The sequence below is a fragment of the Bombina bombina genome, chromosome 3 (genome assembly GCF_027579735.1).
Source record: "Bombina bombina isolate aBomBom1 chromosome 3, aBomBom1.pri, whole genome shotgun sequence".
NCBI classification, from domain to species: domain Eukaryota; kingdom Metazoa; phylum Chordata; class Amphibia; order Anura; family Bombinatoridae; genus Bombina; species Bombina bombina.
Window position 1 is genome coordinate 1,153,634,394 of NC_069501.1, and position 20,524 is coordinate 1,153,654,917.

Consider the following 20,524-nt stretch of genomic DNA (forward strand, 5'->3'; position numbering starts at 1 on the left):
CAGGCACCAATCAGCAACTAGAACCTAGGTTCTCTGCTGCTCCTGAATTTGCCAAGATAAACATTTCAGCAAAGGATAACAAGAGAAGGAAGCAAACTAAATGGCAAAGGATAACAAGAGAAGGAAGCAAACTAAATAATAGTAAGTAAATTAGAAAGTGGTTGAAAATTATATTCTCTATCTGAATCATGAAAGAAAAAATTTGGGTTTCATGTCCCTTTAAAGAGACAGTCAACACAAACATTGTTATTGTTTAAAAAGATAGGTAATGCCTTTACTACCCATTCCCCAGCTTTTCACAACCAACATTGATATATTAATATACTTTACAACATTTAAACCTCTAAATTTCTGCCTGTTTCTAAGCCACTATAGACAGCCTCTTATCACATGCTTTTTATTAGCTTTTTACAACAGGGGGTGCTAGTTCATATAAACATAGATAACATTGTGCTCACACCCGTGGGTTGTGCACAACACAGCATTAATTGGCTTAAATCCAAGTTAATAAATAATAAGTCATGTGATCAGGGGCCTGTCAGAAGAGGCTTAGATACAAGGTAATCACAGAGATAAAAAGGTGTATTAATATAACCATGTTTTCTGTGCAAAAAACTGTGGAATGGGTAATAAAGGGATTTGCTATGTTTTTAAACAATAAAAAAAATGTGAGTTGACTTTCCCTTTAATATATGTCAAGCTAGTTAAAAGTTGCTCTTAAGCAACTGTGCTCAAGTAACTCCACAAATTTTCAGCTGTATTCAGGTACAACTAATTTTGTAGAATGCCACATCTATTTATGGTGAATAAAACAATTACCAATAATACAACAATAACCAGTCTAACCTACATGAAAACCACTGCTTATTCGGAATTCTAAACCTTTTTAACTGTCCATTAGCCGAGAGACCGACCAAAGAATGTACTCGAAGGGATATTTAAATATTTTACTGCATTCTCTCACTAAAAACATTTACACCAGTATACTCTACCATGAGAAATGGGAGTGATGAGTAGCAATTCAATTTAACTGTAGATGTACATTAGGAGACATATAAATAGACAGACTTAAAGGGACTCTAAACCTCAAATTTTTCTTTCATGATTCAGGTAGACAATACAATTTTAAACAGAATTCCAATTCACTTCTATTAACTAATTTGCTTATTTTTTTTAGATATCCTTTGTTGAAGAAATAGCAATGTACATGGGTGAGCCAATCACACGAGGCATCTGTGCATCCACCAATCAGCAGCTACTGAGCCTATCTAGATATGCTTTTCAGCAAAGAATATCAAGAGAATAAAGGAAATTAGATAATAGAAGTAAATTAGAAAGTTCTTTAAAATAACATGCTCTTTCTAAATCATGAAAGAATATAATTGGGTTTTATGTCCCTTTAATACATTTATTGGCTGAAACCGTGGCAAATTACAACACATACATAACCACTTTAAAATACAACTAATGTACATAGCACAGATATACTAAATTATACAAATACTCCATTACTTTATGATGTGAGAAAAAAAAGGAGGAAAGTAAAATATGTGATAAAGGCCTTCCTAATAGCAACATACCTGGCAAAGCCAATTTATTATTTTTGTGCATTTCTTTGAAAGCCTGATTTAAATCTTCAGATACTTTAATATCCTGGAACATCCTGGCCAGCTTGTTAACATAATCAGCAGGCATTCCTACTTCCTGCAAAAAACAACATATACATAATATACATAAAGTTATCTGTTATGCATGTGTAGTATGCTGTTAATTGTATTGACATTTTCCCTATTATTCACTTACAAAAGTAAGGCTCTTTCCCTGTTGTGCACCATTTGTTGCATTTTTGTAAAAATTGTTACATATTAGCCTACACTCTTGTGTTCAGCACTTTAGCTAATTTATGCTACGTAATATAGCTGTCTGAATATTATTCTGGGTATTAAATTCACCTATCCCTCAAATCTTTTTGTGATAAAACATATACATGTATAAATCATGAAAATTTATCAGAGTAAAAAAATGTATATAAAATACTACAACTAGACTAATATAATACTTGTAAAGTATGTACGTAATTACCTGCACTGTGCTACCGTCACTTTATGTATTCTGTAAAATAACTTGCACTACCCATTCCACGTTTACATTTTAATTTGCATATAAAAAGGGATTTATAAAAGGCGTAATATTATAGTTCATCTAACTAAAAATGTCATTTCCAACAGAAGCAATGAGTAAAGAACTTGGCATTAATGTTAGAGATACAAAAATATATTTATCTCGGTTCATATCTTAGCTAATACTAACCAGTAAAGCCGCTATCCTCTGGCAGAACTGAACACTCCTACCAACTGTAAGGCGGCTCTCTCATTGTTAGTGAATGTGTATGACTGTTCCTAATGAGTATTAGCTAGTATACAAGCTAGATCATTTGGATTTAATTTCTAGTTATCTAGCTAATACACCTTGATAATGCATTATACTATCCACACTTAATTCTTATAGTGAATTTAAGCCTGACAACCATCATGCAGGAATTACAAAAGATATATCAGAAGTTAAAATCGGATATGGAAGCATTATGTTGGAATGTAAAGCTGGAAAATATATACCAGATTTCCATGGTAAATTTGTTTACCCATAAGCGCATTCAAAATTAGCTGTGGCCCTCAATGCACATATAAACACAGTAATCTCGAAAGGCAGACTGCTTATATTAGCTTTAAAACCAGTCACTTCTAGCAATGCTTATTTGACACAATAACTTTATTAATGACAACCATGTGCACTGTGGCTTCAGATAAAGAAAATACAAGTTGGAATTACAATATGTCCAGTTGTATATTTTAATTATACACCAATTTGTGGAGTTGTGGTTAAAATCGGTCTTTCAATGTTTAACTTGCTTTTCACAACCATTATTATTTATTTATAAAAAAAAAAAGGGAGTAGGTAATTTGGATGCTTGCTTACCCGTAACCATTCCACCATATTTTCTTCTATTTCGCTATCTGCAGATATATCTAGAATGAGTCGTCTTGTCAGGTGAGCTTTATGATACCTCATGAAAACATCCTTATTCTGCACATACTTTAATACCAATAGCTAAGAACAAATGAGAAAATAACAAATTATTACGAACATTGTAATCTCACTTTAATTGTCTATCAAGAGAAAATGTAAAGAACCAGACAGAATGATTTACAAATGTTCTTAACTCCTTAAAGAGGCAGGACACAAAATCTTTTTCTTAAAGGATTCAGCCAGATCATGCCATTTTATTCAACTTTCTAATTACCTTCTATTATCAAGTTTTCTTCTTTCTCTAGGTATCTTTTGTTGAAAAGCTGGGACGTATGTTCAGGAGCATGGACGTGTATGGAACACTATATGGGAGCACTAGACAGAAGCTCTATTTCCTGCCATGTAGTGCTCTAGACGCCTACCTAAGTATCTCTTTAACAAAGAATACCATGGGAACAGAGCGAATTTGATAATAGAAACAAATTGTAAACTTGTTTTATTTGTATGCTCTGTCTGAATCACAAAACAAAATGTCTGGGTTTCAAATCCCTTTAATTGCTGAGCCATTTCCAGTGCTGAGCTATTTTGTAGTTTTTAGATACTGTTCCCATTAAAGCCCTACTCTAAGCTATTGTTTTGTGAGAAACGCACATATACGTTTTTTTAAAGCAGAACCAGCAGATTCAAACTATACCATTATTTTATGTATCTATCATGACATGTAAGAACGCTACATCAAAATATATGGAAAAAATGTATAGTTGTAAATAAATGTGTGTTTGTGTTCAGAGGCGTAACTAGAAAACACAGGGCCCAGGTGCAAGAATCTAAGAAGGGCCCCAACCCCCCCAAAAAAGTGAATAATATACAATTTTTTTTACATTTAACACAGAACAAAATGTGAATCAGATTACATGTCTGCAAAAGGAGGTACCCTGTGCCCACAGTCTGTGAGATGGTCTGACCCCCTATTACTGTATATAGTGACACTGTTTAACCCACCAGTACTGTATATAGTGAGTCAGTGACACAGTCTGTAACCTGCCGGTGAGATGGCTGGCCTGACCCTACCCACCCCAGTACTTTATAAAGTGACCACAGAAGTCTGTGACATGGTCCAGCCCCCCGTACTGTATATAGTGGTACTGTATAGACTGACACTGTTTATCCCCCCCATGCTGTAGTAACAAGGTCTGTAATTTGCTGGTTACACAAACATACACACACACACACATACATGCATAAATACACACACAGTCACATACATACACACACACAAACACCAATGGGTAATACAGAAACACTAACCCCTGTAGTCAGAGACACTAGTGAAGCATCATGTTACACTCACATGATATCAGTGCAGGCAGTGGCAGGTGAACGTTTTTTTTATTAAATTTCTTTTTTTTTTTTAAGCTGGGCCCCCACAATTGCGACCTCTGCAGTTAAAAGGAGGAGTTATTCTCATATAAATAAGGGCCCTTGGAGTATAGTTATATAATTGTGATGTGCACAAAATGGGCTCCCATAAGCCTCTACTCAAATAATAATTTTCACACTAGGTGATCACCTAGCTATGAAAACCTATATATATGGGCTATAAAAGAGGCCTAAAGATCCCTTCCTAAACCCCCCAAAATTGTGTGTGTGTATAATATATATATATATATATATATATATACACACACACACTATATATATATATATATATATATATATACACACACACATATATATATATAATACACATACACACACACACTATATATATATATATATACACACACACACATATATATATACACATACACACACACTATATATATATACACATACACACACACTATATATATATATATATATATATATATATATATACACACACACATATATATATGTACACACACACATATATATATATATATATATATATATAATACACATACACACACACTATATATATATATATATATATATATATATATATATATATATATATACACACACTATATATATATATATATATACACAGACACACACACACACACACACAATGTATATAAACACAAGATTAATTAATTTAAAAAAAAAACACACCATTGCTTGCAAACACTATAATAAAAAAAAAAAAAAAAAAAAAAAAAAAAGGGGCTATCCTCATATAAATAAGGCCCTTGGATAGATTTAACTTTGATTTGCATGTAGGGGCTTGATGAGCCTCAACTCAAATGCACATTTATTCACATCACCTGATCACTATTACCACAGTGGTCACCTGGCTATGAAAACGTATATATGGCCTATTATAAAATGTAATTCTGTTTAAATGTATATGGTTTTATTTTTTACTTTTTAAATGTATATGTCCGAGACACACACTGTTGAAAGATCAGGCAATTGGGGGATTCTAGGGCTTAAGGGAGCTGAGATCGAGTACCCCTTCCATTCAGCTCGTCTGGCTACCCTAGATTCCCCTGTTGATCCTGGGTCATGTTGACACCTAGTGTGTGGATGATGATCAAGTGATGTCATTCATGCTAAAAGGGTTAAACATGTATATGTGCAAAATCCTATGTACTTAAAGGGACATGAAACCCAACATTTTGCTCATGATTCAGATAAAGAATACAATTTAAAACAATAACCCCATTTACTTATAATATCTAATTTGCCTCATTCTTTAAATATCCTTTGTTGAAGTAGCAATGAACATGGGTACGTCAGTCACACAGGCAGCTGTGAGCAGCCACCACTCAGCAGCTACTGAGCCTGTTTAGATATGATTTTCAACAAAAGGATATCAAGAGAATGAAGCAAATTAGATAATTGAAGTTAACTGGAAAGTTATTTAAAAGGGCATGCTTTTTCTAAATCACGAAAGAAACAAAAATAGGTTTAATGTCCATTTAAAATAAAAAAACAAATAAACCAACAACACCAAGCATCTTGATAAAAATAATACAAGCTGGTAACGTGGTAAGCGTTAAAACACATTTTTTTAAATGTATATCACAAAAAATAATCTTTTTCTAAAACAAGAACTGGAAAATAATTATACTTGGATAGCTGAGATATGATCTAAAGCTTATCTAATGAATATGTATTATGCTACTTACTACTTCCTTCAGCTTGGCTTCAATTTCTTCTGATGTCAGCTTTTTACTAAGTGGCGTTTTCCGCAATAACATATCACAGTAGTTAGCCAGCAGCTCAGGGCACTTTGATTCAGGTTGCGTTTTCAATCCCACCCTTACAAAATATAGCACATCGTATAAGCAAATCATAAAATAATGGATAAAATATATTATTGTTTTTTTTGTCTACTGTGCTATAATTTTTTAATATATTATATATACAGGGCTTAAAATTTCCTCTAGTCACAGATGAGTAAAATACTGACTTTTTCCTATCTTTAGTAATAAGTGGACTAGTAAATTTCCCCTTATGGGCTACGAATATTTAACGCCCTTTAATTTCTGTGCATTTATTCTCCAGAAATTTCTGAGAAGTAACGACATATATTGTGTAATTTTTTTAAATAAAAATTGCCAAAATAAAGTCACACCTATATTTACTTACCCTTTCTGCTTTAGAGGTAACTCAAGTTTAAATATTGTTGCATCGTTCACAACAGCTTTGTATGCCTGAAAACAATATATAAATCCACATGTTGACAAATTATTGCACACACAAATGCAATATTTAACACCCCGCACATGACTAATGCTTGGGAATAATGCTTTATTCTATTTTTTTAATCCAGTCTACAATATTTATAATGGTATAACTCCTCCAGTCAGACATTTGGCATCTCTTAATACATACAATATGAGAATAAGCAAAAACATTAAAAGATAAAATACTGAAAAAAAAAAGAGAAAAAAAAGAAATACAATTGGTATAAGTACTGTATATATTTATTGCATGGGAATAAGTAGCGCTGCAGAATCTATTGGCGCTCTACAAATACCTGATAATAATAATAATAATAATAATAATAATAAAAATAAGTAGTACAAAATGGCTAAGCCAAGGAGCAAATCATTTTAATAAAAGTATCGGAGATCAACATGTAATGAACATACAGTCAAGAACAATAAAACCCAGGTATTTATTTAAGTAATTAATTTGATAAAGCACTGACTAATATTAGATGTAGCCAATCTAATCACATGCATGCACACATTTTCAGAATTATATGGAAATGTGCTGTTAAAACTTGGCTTTAAAGGGACAGTATACACCAATTTTCATATAACTGCATGTAATAGACACTACTATAAAAAAACATAATTTATGTAAGAACTTACCTGATAAATTGATTTCTTTCATATTAGCAAGAGTCCATGAGCTAGTGACGTATGGGATATACATTCCTACCAGGAGGGGCAAAGTTTCCCAAACCTATAAATACACCCCTCACCACACCCACAAATCAGTTTAACGAATAGCCAAGAAGTGGGGTGATAAGAAAAAAGTGTGAAAGCATAAAAAAATAAGGAATTGGAATAATTGTGCTTTATACAAAAAAATCATAACCACCACAAAAAAGGGTGGGCCTCATGGACTCTTGCTAATATGAAAGAAATGAATTTATCAGGTAAGTTCTTACATAAATTATGTTTTCTTTCATGTAATTAGCAAGAGTCCATGAGCTAGTGACGTATGGGATAATGACTACCCAAGATGTGGATCTTTCCACGCAAGAGTCACTAGAGAGGGAGGGATAAAATAAAGACAGCCAATTCCTGCTGAAAATAATCCACACCCAAAAACAGAATTTATGTTTACCTGATAAATTACTTTCTCCAACGGTGTGTCCGGTCCACGGCGTCATCCTTACTTGTGGGATATTCTCCTCCCCAACAGGAAATGGCAAAGAGCCCAGCAAAGCTGGTCACATGATCCCTCCTAGGCTCCGCCTTCCCCAGTCATTCGACCGACGTAAAGGAGGAATATTTGCATAGGAGAAATCATATGATACCGTGGTGACTGTAGTTAAAGAAAATAAATTATCAGACCTGATTAAAAAACCAGGGCGGGCCGTGGGCCGGACACACCGTTGGAGAAAGTAATTTATCAGGTAAACATAAATTATGTTTTCTCCAACATAGGTGTGTCCGGTCCACGGCGTCATCCTTACTTGTGGGAACCAATACCAAAGCTTTAGGACACGGATGAAGGGAGGGAGCAAATCAGGTCACCTAGATGGAAGGCACCACGGCTTGCAAAACCTTTCTCCCAAAAATAGCCTCAGAAGAAGCAAAAGTATCAAATTTGTAAAATTTAGTAAAAGTGTGCAGTGAAGACCAAGTCGCTGCCTTACATATCTGATCAACAGAAGCCTCGTTCTTGAAGGCCCATGTGGAAGCCACGGCCCTAGTGGAATGAGCTGTGATTCTTTCAGGAGGCTGCCGTCCGGCAGTCTCGTAAGCCAATCTGATGATGCTTTTAAGCCAAAAAGAGAGAGAGGTAGAAGTTGCTTTTTGACCTCTCCTTTTACCAGAATAAACAACAAACAAGGAAGATGTTTGTCTAAAATCCTTTGTAGCATCTAAATAGAATTTTAGAGCACGAACTACATCCAAATTGTGCAACAAACGTTCCTTCTTTGAAACTGGATTCGGACACAAAGAAGACACGACTATCTCCTGGTTAATGTTTTTGTTAGAAACAACTTTCGGAAGAAAACCAGGTTTAGTACGCAAAACCACCTTATCTGCATGGAACACCAGATAAGGAGGAGAACACTGCAGAGCAGATAACTCTGAAACTCTTCTAGCAGAAGAAATTGCAACCAAAAACAAAACTTTCCAAGATAATAACTTAATATCAACGGAATGTAAGGGTTCAAACGGAACCCCCTGAAGAACTGAAAGAACTAAATTGAGACTCCAAGGAGGAGTCAAAGGTTTGTAAACAGGCTTGATTCTAACCAGAGCCTGAACAAAAGCTTGAACATCTGGCACAGCTGCCAGCTTTTTGTGAAGTAACACAGACAAAGCAGAAATCTGTCCCTTCAAAGAACTTGCAGATAATCCTTTCTCCAAACCTTCTTGAAGAAAGGATAGAATCTTAGGAATTTTTATCTTGTCCCAAGGGAATCCTTTAGATTCACACCAACAGATATATCTTTTCCATATTTTATGGTAGATTTTTCTAGTTACAGGCTTTCTGGCCTGAACAAGAGTATCAATGACAGAATCTGAGAACCCTCGCTTTGATAAAATCAAGCGTTCAATCTCCAAGCAGTCAGTTGGAGTGAGACCAGATTCGGATGTTCGAACGGACCTTGAACAAGAAGGTCCCGTCTCAAAGGTAGCTTCCATGGTGGAGCCGATGACATATTCACCAGGTCTGCATACCAAGTCCTGCGTGGCCACGCAGGAGCTATCAAGATCACCGATGCCCTCTCCTGATAGATCCTGGCTACCAGCCTGGGGATAAGAGGAAACGGTGGGAATACATACGCTAGTTTGAAGGTCCAAGGTGCTACTAGTGCATCTACTAGAGTCGCCTTGGGATCCCTGGATCTGGACCCGTAGCAAGGAACCTTGAAGTTCTGACGAGAGGCCATCAGATCCATGTCTGGAATGCCCCACAACTGAGTAATGTGGGCAAAGATTTCCGGATGGAGTTCCCACTCCCCCGGATGAAATGACTGACGACTCAGAAAATCCGCTTCCCAATTTTCCACTCCTGGAATGTGGATTGCAGACAAGTGGCAGGAGTGAGACTCCACCCATTGAATGATTTTGGTCACTTCTTCCATCGCCAGGGAACTCCTTGTTCCCCCCTGATGGTTGATGTACGCAACAGTCGTCATGTTGTCCGATTGAAACCGTATGAATTTGGCCTTTGCTAGCTGAGGCCAAGCCTTGAGAGCATTGAATATCGCTCTTAGTTCCAGAATATTTAATCGGGAGAAGAGATTCTTCCCGAGACCAAAGACCCTGAGCTTTCAGGAGTCCCCAGACCGCGCCCCAGCCCACCAGACTGGCGTCGGTCGTGACAATGACCCACTCTGGTCTGCGGAAGCTCATCCCCTGTGACAGGTTGTCCAGGGACAGCCACCAACGGAGTGAATCTCTGGTCCTCTGATCTACTTGTATCGTTGGAGACAAGTCTGTATAATCCCCATTCCACTGACTGAGCATGCACAGTTGTAATGGTCTCAGATGAATTCGCGCAAAAGGAACTATGTCCATTGCCGCGACCATCAAACCTATTACTTCCATGCACTGCGCTATGGAAGGAAGAGGAACAGAATGAAGTACTTGACAAGAGTTTAGAAGTTTTGATTTTCTGGCCTCTGTCAGAAAAATCCTCATTTCTAAGGAGTCTATTACTGTTCCCAAGAAGGGAACTTTTGTTGACTGAGATAGAGAACTTTTTTCTACGTTCACTTTCCACCCGTGAGATCTGAGAAAGGCCAGGACGATGTCCGTGTGAGCCTTTGCTTGTGGAAGGGACGACGCTTGAATCAGAATGTCGTCCAAGTAAGGTACTACTGCAATGCCCCTTGGTCTTAGCACCGCTAGAAGGGACCCCAGTACCTTTGTGAAAATTCTTGGAGCAGTGGCTAATCCGAACGGAAGTGCCACAAACTGGTAATGCTTGTCCAGAAAGGCGAACCTTAGGAACCGATGATGTTCCTTGTGGATAGGAATATGCAGATATGCATCCTTTAAATCCACCGTGGTCATGAATTGACCTTCCTGGATGGAAGGAAGAATTGTTCGAATGGTTTCCATTTTGAACGATGGAACCTTGAGAAACTTGTTTAGGATCTTGAGATCTAAGATTGGTCTGAATGTTCCCTCTTTTTTGGGAACTATGAACAGATTGGAGTAGAACCCCATCCCTTGTTCTCCTAATGGAACAGGATGAATCACTCCCATTTTTAACAGGTCTTCTACACAATGTAAGAATGCCTGTTTTTTTATGTGGTCTGAAGACAATTGAGACCTGTGGAACCTCCCCCTTGGGGGAAGCCCCTTGAATTCCAGAAGATAACCTTGGGAGACTATTTCCAGCGCCCAAGGATCCAGAACATCTCTTGCCCAAGCCTGAGCGAAGAGAGAGAGTCTGCCCCCCACCAGATCCGGTCCCGGATCGGGGGCCAACATCTCATGCTGTCTTGGTAGCAGTGGCAGGTTTCTTGGCCTGCTTACCTTTGTTCCAGCCTTGCATTGGCCTCCAGGCTGGCTTGGCTTGAGAAGTATCACCCTCTTGCTTAGAGGATGTAGCACTTGTGGCTGGTCCGTTTCTGCGAAAGGGACGAAAATTTGGTTTATTTTTAGCCTTGAAAGACCTATCCTGAGGAAGGGCGTGGCCCTTACCCCCAGTGATATCAGAAATAATCTCTTTCAAGTCAGGGCCAAACAGCGTTTTCCCCTTGAAAGGAATGTTAAGCAATTTATTCTTGGAAGACGCATCCGCTGACCAAGATTTTAGCCAAAGCGCTCTGCGCGCCACAATAGCAAACCCAGAATTTTTCGCCGCTAATCTAGCCAATTGCAAAGTGGCGTCTAAGGTGAAAGAGTTAGCCAATTTGAGAGCATGAATTCTGTCCAAAATCTCCTCATAAGAAGAATCTTTATTGAGCGACTTTTCTAGTTCATCGAACCAGAAACACGCTGCTGTAGTGACAGGAACAATGCATGAAATTGGTTGTAGAAGGTAACCTTGCTGAACAAACATCTTTTTAAGCAAACCCTCTAACTTTTTATCCATAGGATCTTTGAAAGCACAACTATCTTCTATGGGTATAGTGGTGCGTTTGTTTAGAGTAGAAACCGCCCCCTCGACCTTGGGGACTGTCTGCCATAAGTCCTTTCTGGGGTCGACCATAGGAAACAATTTCTTGAATATAGGGGGAGGGACGAAAGGTATGCCGGGCCTTTCCCATTCTTTGTTTACAATATCCGCCACCCGCTTGGGTATAGGAAAAGCTTCGGGGGGCCCCGGGACCTCTAGGAACTTGTCCATCTTACATAATTTCTCTGGAATGACCAAATTCTCACAATCATCCAGAGTAGATAACACCTCCTTAAGCAGAGCGCGGAGATGTTCCAATTTAAATTTGAATGTAATCACATCAGGTTCAGCTTGTTGAGAAATTTTCCCTGAATCTGAAATTTCTCCCTCAGACAAAACCTCCCTGGCCCCCTCAGACTGGTGTAGGGGCACTTCAGAACCAATATCATCAGCGTCCTCATGCTCTTCCGTATTTTCTAAAACAGAGCAGTCGCGCTTTCGCTGATAAGTGGGCATTTTGGCTAAAATGTTTTTGATAGAATTATCCATTACAGCCGTTAATTGTTGCATAGTAAGGAGTATTGGCGCACTAGATGTACTAGGGGCCTCCTGTGTGGGCAAGACTGGCGTAGACGAAGGAGGGGATGATGCAGTACCATGCTTACTCCCCTCACTTGAGGAATCATCTTGGGCATCATTTTCTCTAAATTTTGTGTCACATAAATCACATCTATTTAAATGAGAAGGAACCTTGGCTTCCCCACATACAGAACACAGTCTATCTGGTAGTTCAGACATGTTAAACAGGCATAAACTTGATAACAAAGTACAAAAAACGTTTTAAAATAAAACCGTTACTGTCACTTTAAATTTTAAACTGAACACACTTTATTACTGCAAATGTGAAAAAGTATGAAGGAATTGTTCAAAATTCACCAAAATTTCACCACAGTGTCTTAAAGCCTTAAAAGTATTGCACACCAAATTTGAAAGCTTTAACTCTTAAAATAACGGAACCGGAGCCGTTTTTATATTTAACCCCTATACAGTCCCTGGTATCTGCTTTGCTGAGACCCAACCAAGCCCAAAGGGGAATACGATACCAAATGACGCCTTCAGAAAGCCTTTTCTATGCATCAGAGCTCCTCACACATGCATCTGCATGTCATGCTTCCCAAAAACAAGTGCGCAATAGAGGCGCGAAAATGAGGCTCTGCCTATGATTAGGGAAAGCCCCTAGAGAATAAGGTGTCCAATACAGTGCCTGCCGGTTATTTTACATAATTCCCAAGAATAAAATAATTCCTCAAAGCTATGAAGTATTAAAAATGCTTATATATCAATCGTTTTAGCACAGAAAATGTCTACCAGTCTTAAAAGCCCTTGTGAAGCCCTTTATTCTTATGTAATAAAAATGGCTTACCGGATCCCATAGGGAAAATGACAGCTTCCAGCATTACATCGTCTTGTTAGAAATGTGTCATACCTCAAGCAGCAAAAGTCTGCTCACTGTTTCCCCCAACTGAAGTTAATTCCTCTCAACAGTCCTGTGTGGAAACAGCCATCGATTTTAGTAACGGTTGCTAAAATCATTTTCCTCTTACAAACAGAAATCTTCATCACTTTTCTGTTTCAGAGTAAATAGTACATACCAGCACTATTTTAAAATAACAAACTCTTGATTGAAGAATAAAAACTACAGTTAAACACCAAAAAACTCTAAGCCATCTCCGTGGAGATGTTGCCTGTACAACGGCAAAGAGAATGACTGGGGAAGGCGGAGCCTAGGAGGGATCATGTGACCAGCTTTGCTGGGCTCTTTGCCATTTCCTGTTGGGGAGGAGAATATCCCACAAGTAAGGATGACGCCGTGGACCGGACACACCTATGTTGGAGAAATAAAGTTTAAATGAAAACATAAGCAGAAGATTCAAACTGAAACAGCTGCCTGAAGTACTTTTCTACCAAAAACTGCTTCAGAAGAAGAAAACACATCAAAATGGTAGAATTTAGTAAAAGTATGCAAAGAAGACCAAGTTGCTGCTTTGCAAATTTGATCAACCGAAGCTTCATTCCTAAAGGCCCAGGAAGTAGAACTGACCTAGTAGAATGAGCTGTAATCCTCTGAAGCGGAGTTATACCCGACTCAACATAGGCATGATGAATCAAAGATTTCAACCAAGATGCCAAAGAAATGGCAGAAGCTTTCTGGCCTTTTCTAGAACCGGAAAAGATGACAAATAGACTAGAAGTCCTACGGAAAGTCTTAGTAGCTTCAACATAATATTTCAAAGCTCTAACAACATCCAAAGAATGCAATGATTTCTCCTTAGAATTCTTAGGATTAGGGCATAATGAAAGAACTACAATTTCTCTACTAATGTTGTTGGAATTCACAACCTTAGGTAAAAATTCAAAAGAAGTTCGCAACACTGCCTTATCCTGATGAAAAATCAGAAAAGGAGACTCACAAGAAAGAGCAGACAATTCAGAGACTCTTCTGGCAGAAGAGATGGCCAAAAGGAACAAAACTTTCCAAGAAAGTAATTTAATGTCCAATGAATGCATAGGTTCAAACGGAGGAGCTTGAAGAGCCCCCAGAACCAAATTCAAACTCCAAGGAGGAGAAATTGACTTAATGACAGGTTTAAATACGAACCAAGGCTTGTACAAAACAATGAATATCAGGAAGATTAGCAATCTTTCTGTGAAAAAGAACAGAAAGAGCAGAGATTTGACCTTTCAAGGAACTTGCGGACAAACCTTTATCTAAACCATCCTGAAGAAACTGTAAAATTCTCGGAATTCTAAAAGAATGCCAGAAAAAATTATGAGAAAGACACCAAGAAATATAAGTCTTCCAGACTCTATAATATATCTCTCTAGATACAGATTTACGAGCCTGTAACATAGTATTAATCACAGAGTCAGAGAAACCTCTTTGACCAAGAATCAAGCGTTCAATCTCCATACCTTTAAATTTAAGGATTTGAGATCCTGATGGAAAAAAGGACCTTGCGACAGAAGGTCTGGTCTTAACGGAAGAGTCCGCGGTTGGCAAGAGGCCATCCGGACAAGATCCGCATACCAAAACCTGTGAGGCCATGCTGGAGCTACCAGCAGAACAAACGAGCATTCCTTCAGAATCTTGGAGATTTGGAAGAAGAACTAGAGGCGGAAAGATATAGGCAGGATGATACTTCCAAGGAAGTGATAATGCATCCACTGCCTCCGCCTGAGGATCCCGGGATCTGGACAGATACCTGGGAAGTTTCTTGTTTAGATGAGAAGCCATCAGATCTATTTCTGGAAGTTCCCACATTTGAACAATCTGAAGAAATACCTCTGGGTGAAGAGACCATTCGCCCGGATGCAACGTTTGGCGACTGAGATAATCCGCTTCCCAATTGTCTATTCCTGGAATATGAACCGCAGAGATTAGACAGGAGCTGGATTCCGCCCAAACCAGAATTCGAGATACTTCTTTCATAGCCAGAGGACTGTGAGTCCCTCCTTGATGATTGATGTATGCCACAGTTGTGACATTGTCTGTCTGAAAACAAATGAACGATTCTCTCTTCAGAAGAGGCCAAGACTGAAGAGCTCTGAAAATTGCACGGAGTTCCAAAAACATAATTTATGCTTACCTGATAAATTCCTTTCTTCTGTAGTGTGATCAGTCCACGGGTCATCATTACTTCTGGGATATTACTCCTCCCCAACAGGAAGTGCAAGAGGATTCACCCAGCAGAGCTGCATATAGCTCCTCCCCTCTACGTCACTCCCAGTCATTCGACCAAGGACCAACGAGAAAGGAAAAGCCAAGGGTGAAGTGGTGACTGGAGTATAAATCAAAAAATATATACCTGCCTTAAAAACAGGGCGGGCCGTGGACTGATCACACTACAGAAGAAAGGAATTTATCAGGTAAGCATAAATTATGTTTTCTTCTGTTAAGTGTGATCAGTCCACGGGTCATCATTACTTCTGGGATACCAATACCAAAGCAAAAGTACACGGATGACGGGAGGGATAGGCAGGCTCTTTATACAGAAGGAACCACTGCCTGAAGAACCTTTCTCCCAAAAATAGCCTCCGATGAAGCAAAAGTGTCAAATTTGTAAAATTTGGAAAAAGTATGAAGCGAAGACCAAGTTGCAGCCTTGCAAATCTGTTCAACAGAGGCCTCATTCTTGAAGGCCCAAGTGGAAGCCACAGCTCTAGTAGAATGAGCTGTAATTCTTTCAGGAGGCTGCTGTCCAGCAGTCTCATAAGCTAAACGAATTATGCTACGAAGCCAAAAAGAAAGAGAGGTAGCGGAAGCTTTTTGACCTCTCCTCTGCCCAGAGTAAATGACAAACAGAGAAGACGTTTGTCGAAATTCCTTAGTTGCCTGTAAGTAAAATTTTAGAGCACGGACTACATCCAGGTTGTGCAGTAGACGTTCCTTCTTTGAAGAAGGATTTGGGCATAAGGAAGGAACAACAATCTCTTGATTGATATTCCTGTTAGTAACTACCTTAGGTAAGAACCCAGGTTTAGTACGCAGGACTACCTTATCCGAATGAAAAATCAAATAAGGAGAATCACAATGTAAGGCTGATAATTCAGAGACTCTTCGAGCCGAGGAAATAGCCATTAAAAATAGAACTTTCCAAGATAACAACTTTATATCAATGGAATGAAGGGGTTCAAACGGAACGCCCTGTAAAACATTAAGAACAAGGTTTAAACTCCATGGTGGAGCAACAGTTTTAAACACAGGCTTAATTCTGGCCAAAGCCTGACAAAAAGCCTGGACGTCAGGAACTTCTGACAGACGTTTGTGTAACAGAATGGACAGAGCTGAGATCTGTCCCTTTAATGAACTAGCAGATAAACCCTTTTCTAAACCTTCTTGTAGAAAAGACAATATCCTAGGAATCCTAACCTTACTCCAAGAGTAACCTTTGGATTCACACCAATATAGGTATTTACGCCATATCTTATGGTAAATCTTTCTGGTAACAGGTTTCCTAGCCTGTATTAAGGTATCAATAACTGACTCAGAAAATCCACGTCTTGATAAAATCAAGCGTTCAATTTCCAAGCAGTCAGCTTCAGAGAAGTTAGATTTTGATGTTTGAAGGGACCCTGTATCAGAAAGTCCTGTTTCAGAGGTAGAGACCAAGGTGGACAGGATGACATGTCCACCAGGTCTGCATACCAAGTCCTGCGTGGCCACGCAGGTGCTATTAGAATCACTGATGCTCTCTCTTGTTTGATTCTGGCAATCAATCGAGGAAGCAACGGGAAGGGTGGAAACACGTAAGCCATCCTGAAGTCCCAAGGTGCTGTCAGAGCATCTATCAGGACTGCTCCTGGATCCCTGGATCTGGACCCGTAATGAGGAAGCTTGGCGTTCTGTCGAGACGCCATGAGATCTATCTCTGGTTTGCCCCAACGTCGAAGTATTTGGGCAAAGACCTCCGGATGAAGTTCCCACTCCCCCGGATGAAAAGTCTGACGACTTAAGAAATCCGCCTCCCAGTTCTCCACTCCCGGGATGTGGATTGCTGACAGGTGGCAAGAGTGAGACTCTGCCCAGCAAATTATCTTTGATACTTCCATCATAGCTAGGGAGCTTCTTGTCCCTCCCTGATGGTTGATGTAAGCTACAGTCGTGATGTTGTCCGACTGAAACCTGATGAACCCCCGAGTTGTCAACTGGGGCCAAGCCAGGAGGGCATTGAGAACTGCTCTCAATTCCAGAATGTTTATTGGCAGGAGACTCTCCTCCTGACTCCATTGTCCCTGAGCCTTCAGAGAATTCCAGACGGCACACCAACCTAGAAGGCTGGCGTCTGTTGTTACCATTGTCCAGTCTGGTCTGCTGAATGGCATCCCCCTGGACAGATGTGGCCGAGAAAGCCACCATAGAAGAGAATTTCTGGTCTCTTGATCCAGATTCAGAGAAGGGGATAAGTCTGAGTAATCCCCATTCCACTGACTTAGCATGCACAGTTGCAGTGGTCTGAGGTGTAAGCGTGCAAAGGGTACTATGTCCATTGCCGCTACCATTAAGCCGATTACCTCCATGCATTGAGCCACTGACGGGTGTTGAATGGAATGAAGGGTGCGGCAAGCACTTTGAAGTCTTGTTAGCCTGTCCTCTGTCAGGTAAATCTTCATTTCTACAGAATCTATAAGAGTCCCCAGGAAGGGAACTCTTGTGAGTGGAACGAGTGAACTTTTCTTTTCGTTCACCTTCCATCCATGTGACCTTAGAAATGCCAGCACTAACTCTGTATGAGACTTGGCAGTTTGAAAGCTTGAAGCTTGTATCAGAATGTCGTCTAGGTATGGAGTTACCAAGATTCCCCCCGGTCTTAGTACCGCCAGAAGAGCACCCAGAACCTTTGTGAAGATTCTTGGAGCTGTAGCCAATCCGAATGGAAGAGCCACAAACTGGTAATGCCTGTCTAGGAAGGCAAACCTTAGGTACCGATAATGATCTTTGTGAATCGGTATGTGAAGGTAAGCATCTTTTAAATCTACAGTGGTCATGTATTGACCCTCTTGGATCATAGGTAAAATTGTCCGAATAGTCTCCATCTTGAACGATGGAACTCTTAGGAATTTGTTTAGGATCTTTAAGTCCAGGATTGGTCTGAAAGTTCCCTCTTTTTTGGGAACCACAAACAGATTTGAGTAAAACCCCTGTCCCTGTTCCGATCGTGGAACTGGATGGATTACTCCCATTAACAAGAGCTCTTGTACGCAGCGTAGAAACGCCTCTTTCTTTGTCTGGATTGTTGACAATCTTGACAGATGAAATCTCTCTCTTGGAGGAGAGTATTTGAAGTCCAGAAGGTATCCCTGAGATATTATCTCTAGCGCCCAGGGATCCTGAACATCTCTTGCCCAAGCCTGGGCGAAGAGAGAAAGTCTGCCCCCTACTAGATCCGATCCCGGATCGGGGGCCCTCAATTCATGCTGTTTTAGGGGCAGCAGCAGGTTTCCTAGTCTGCTTGCCCTTGTTCCAGGACTGGTTAGGTTTCCAGCCTTGTCTGTAGCGAGCAACAGCTCCTTCCTGTTTTGGTGCAGAGGAAGTTGATGCTGCTCCTTCTTTGAAATTACGAAAGGAACGAAAATTAGACTGTCTAGTCTTGGCTTTGGCTTTGTCCTGAGGCAGGGCATGGCCTTTACCTCCTGTAATGTCAGCGATAATCTCTTTCAACCCGGGCCCGAATAAGGTCTGCCCTTTGAAAGGTATATTAAGCAATTTAGACTTAGAAGTAACATCAGCTGACCAGGATTTTAGCCACAGTGCCCTGCGTGCCTGAATGGCGAATCCTGAATTTTTCGCCGTAAGTTTAGTAAGATGTACTACGGCCTCCGAAATGAATGAATTAGCTAGTTTAAGGACTCTAAGCCTGTCCGTAATGTCGTCCAGAGTAGCTGAACCAATGTTCTCTTCCAGAGACTCAATCCAGAATGCCACTGCAGCCGTGATCGGCGCAATGCATGCAAGGGGTTGCAATATAAAACCTTGTTGAACAAACATTTTCTTAAGGTAACCCTCTAACTTTTTATCCATTGGATCTGAAAAAGCACAGCTATCCTCCACCGGGATAGTGGTACGCTTAGCTAAGGTAGAAACTGCTCCCTCCACCTTAGGGACCGTTTGCCATAAGTCCCTTGTGGTGGCGTCTATTGGAAACATTTTTCTAAATATAGGAGGGGGTGAGAACGGCACACCGGGTCTATCCCACTCCTTAGTAACAATTTCAGTAAGTCTCTTAGGTATAGGAAAAACCTCAGTACTCGTCGGTACCGCAAAATATTTATCCAACCTACACATTTTCTCTGGTATTGCAACTGTGTTACAATCATTCAGAGCCGCTAACACCTCCCCTAGTAATACACGGAGGTTTTCCAGTTTAAATTTAAAATTTGAAATATCTGAATCCAGTCTGTTTGGATCAGAACCGTCACCCACAGAATGAAGTTCTCCGTCCTCATGTTCTGCCACCTGTGACGCAGTGTCTGACATGGCCCTAATATTATCAGCGCACTCTGTTCTCACCCCAGAGTGATCACGCTTACCTCTTAGTTCTGGTAATTTAGCCAAAACCTCAGTCATAACAGTAGCCATATCCTGTAATGTGATTTGTAATGGCCGCCCAGATGTACTCGGCGCTACAATATCACGCACCTCCCTCTGAGCGGGAGATGTAGGTACTGACACGTGAGGCGAGTTAGTCGGCATAACTCTCCCCTCGTTGTTTGGTGAAATTTGTTCAATTTGTAAAGTAGCATCAATACAGTTAGTACATAAATTTCTATTGGGCTCCACTTTGGCATTGCAACAAATGACACAGGTATCATCCTCTGAATCAGACATGTTTAACACACTAGCAAATAAACTTGCAACTTGGAAATACAATTCAATTAGAGAATATTAAAATGTACTGTGCCTTTAAGAAGCACAGAAGATCTATGACAGTTGAAAATTAATAAATTGAAACAGTTATAGCCTCAATCCTACACAACTTTAGCAAATGTTTAATCCCATTAGCAAAGATAACAAATTCTGAAAGCAGGAAACAAATTACAGAATAAACGTTTTTTATCTCAGTCAAACTATAATTCTCACAGCTCTGCTGAGAGAAATTACCTCCCTCAAAATAAGTTTTGAAGACCCCTGAGCTCTGTAGAGATGAACCGGATCATGCAGGGAATACAATGAGTTGCT

The 20,524-nt window shown here is 39.6% G+C and overlaps 1 protein-coding gene across 2 annotated transcripts in view; it reads right to left on the reverse strand.

Annotated features, from left to right (window-relative positions):
• CUL5 (cullin 5) overlaps nucleotides 1-20,524 on the reverse strand; it is a 281,093-nt gene that overhangs the window by 60,072 nt on the left and 200,497 nt on the right. For both annotated transcript variants that reach the window (XM_053708551.1, XM_053708552.1), the window contains 4 exons: nucleotides 6,607-6,671; nucleotides 6,144-6,276; nucleotides 2,977-3,108; nucleotides 1,581-1,704 (listed from right to left, as the gene is read on the reverse strand). In XM_053708551.1, coding sequence (XP_053564526.1) covers nucleotides 1,581-1,704; nucleotides 2,977-3,108; nucleotides 6,144-6,276; nucleotides 6,607-6,671 — 454 coding nt within the window. The remainder of the gene's footprint in view (nucleotides 1-1,580; nucleotides 1,705-2,976; nucleotides 3,109-6,143; nucleotides 6,277-6,606; nucleotides 6,672-20,524) is intronic.